Genomic DNA, 2258 nt, shown 5'->3' with positions numbered 1-2258 from the left:
AGGGGGGACGCCCTAGGAGCTACCAATTCCTAGCCTTTGCACTCAGGGGCTATATTCGTTCTTTTTCTGTTTTCCTCTGGATGCCCATAGGAGAAGAGCAGAAATCCACAATAGTCCAGCTTCTCCCCTCCCTGTGGCATTTCCCAGGGTTCTTTCTCCTCTGCCTAGTGCCATCCTTGGTGGCAAACTCTTCCTTGCACCCTTCCCTAGAATTCTCACCATGGGTCCCCATCCCATTCCCTCTCCCCTAAACCCAGTTAACCAAACCCTCCCTTGGCCAAAGCAGTTTGGGCCACCCCAGTGTGGCAGGGGTCAGTCCCTCTGCAGGCCAAACACCACGTAGTGAGCCACACTGAGCAGGGGACGGGAGATGAAGAGCAATATGGTTCTGTGGCCGGGGCCGGCCACCCCACAGGAGGGAAGGCTGTCGGACAGTGAGGCGTTGGCCAGCCCTCCGGTGACGTTGGCTGTCTCCTCCACTGGGACCCTTGGGGCGAGCAACTTGGAGAGGAGACTGCTAAACCTGCTCACGGTGGTGGCCACCGGCCCTGGGGACGAGCCTGGACTAGACGTGGTGAGGTTCAGCTCCTCTGGGTCCACGCACAGGCCGTCGGGGGAGCGCTCGAAGGCCACCTGGCTGAGATCCAGGCCGGCCACGGAGCCCGGGGAGGCGCACGGCACGTCGGCCACGCGCCCAGAGCCCTCTATCCAGTCCCGTAGCCACTCCAGGTGGCAGTCGCAGCGCCACGGGTTGCGGAAGAGGAAGAGGCGTCCCAAGAAGAAGCCGGGCTGGAAGGCGGCCCAGGAGAGCACGGCGAGGCGGTTGCTGTTGAGGTGCAGGGCCAGCAGGCCCGAGAGGTTTTGGAAGGCGCCCTCCTCCACGAAGGCGATGCTGTTCCGGTCCAGGTAGAGCAGCTCGAGCTCCGCCAGGTCGGCGAACCAGGCGCGCGCCACCACGCCCAGCGCGTTGCCGCCCAGGTTGAGCGTGCGCAGGCGGCGCAGGCCGCGGAAGGCGTCGGCTGGCAGCTCCGCCAGCAGGTTGTCATTGAGCAGCAGGTGCTCCAGGGCGCCGCAGTCGCCGAAGGCACCGGCGTGCACGACGCGGACGCGGTTGGCCTGCAGGCTGAGCGAGCGCAGGCGCCGCAGGCCCAGCAGCGAGCTGGAGGCCACGGCCTCGATGCGGCCGCGTTCCAAGTGCGCATGCGTCAGGTTGGCCAGGCCGCGGAGCGCGCCCGGCACGCGGCGGAACAGGTTGTCGAAGGCGGCGAGCTCGCGCAGGGCCGGCAGCTCGGCCAGGAGGCGCTCGGGCACGCTGAACAGGCGACACGCGGCCAGGTCAAGGCGGCGCAGGCGGCCCAGAGCGACGAAGGTGCGCGCGTGCAGGTAGCGCAGCTCGCCGTTGTGCGCCAGGCGCAGCTCCGCCAAACGCGGCAGACCCTTGAAGGCGCCCGGCGTGATAAAGGACAGGTTGTTGTGGCGCAAAGACAGGCGGCGCAGGGACGGAAGCGTGCCAAAGGCCCGCTCCCCCAGGATGCGCAGACCGTTTCGGTCCAGATCGATGGAGGTGGCCTCGCACGGGAACTCGGCCGGCACCCGCAGGAGGCCTGCGCGGTCGCAGCGCACGGAGCAGCTGCGCTCTGCGGTGCTGCAGGTGCAGGCAGCCGGGCAGGCACGCAGGCAGGCCTCGGTGGCCCGGGTGCTGGGCAGGCCAAGGAGCACCACTGTAGGGGGAACATAGGGCACAGGAAGGAGAAGAGACAAAAAAGGAGCGGTAGTCAGCCAGAAGTCACCCCAGGGAGCAGGACACAAGCCCTCCCCCAAGTTCTCCTGCATCCTGCAAATGGCCCCTTCCCACCTCCCAGGCCTCGGGCAGGTTTCCCCGCCCACGATGCCGTCTTCTTTGCTTTCCGGTTACCTTAATCCGCAAAACCCATGCTGTACTCCCTGAGTGGGACTCCATTCTAAACTCCCTCCTGCCTGTGTCGTGTCTTTGAGGGCGTCTCCGGGGCCTGCTGTAGGTTTGTACTGCCTGATACAGTAGCCACATCACACACGGGCTACCGAGCATTCGAAATGTGGCCAGTCTTAATTGCCAGGTGCATCAGATCTCAAAGACGCATTACCAAAAAGAGTCAACTGTCACAATAATTTTGTGTTGATTATATGTTGAAATATTTTAGGCATGTTGTATTAAATAAAATGTTAAAATCAATATCCATGGTTTCTACCTTTTTAAGTGTGGCTACTTAGAAATGTAT

The 2258-nt window shown here is 62.9% G+C and overlaps 1 protein-coding gene across 1 annotated transcript; it reads right to left on the bottom strand.

Moving 5' to 3' along the window:
• Positions 1 to 212: 212 nt before the first annotated feature.
• Nyx (nyctalopin) lies at positions 213 to 1833 on the bottom strand. The gene has a single exon (XM_046453864.2). It carries the CDS (start codon positions 1831 to 1833, stop codon positions 313 to 315), a length of 1521 nt encoding a protein of 506 aa, XP_046309820.1. The 3' UTR covers positions 213 to 312.
• Positions 1834 to 2258: the final 425 nt, after the last annotated feature.

This window comes from Marmota monax, unplaced genomic scaffold, assembly GCF_021218885.2.
Source record: "Marmota monax isolate L192 unplaced genomic scaffold, Marmota_monax_Labrador192_F-V1.1 WCK01_AAM20220418_F8-fsc00182, whole genome shotgun sequence".
Lineage (NCBI taxonomy): Eukaryota > Metazoa > Chordata > Mammalia > Rodentia > Sciuridae > Marmota > Marmota monax.
The sequence above is the reverse complement of the archived record's forward strand: the minus strand, read 5'-3'. Positions and strand labels throughout refer to the sequence as shown.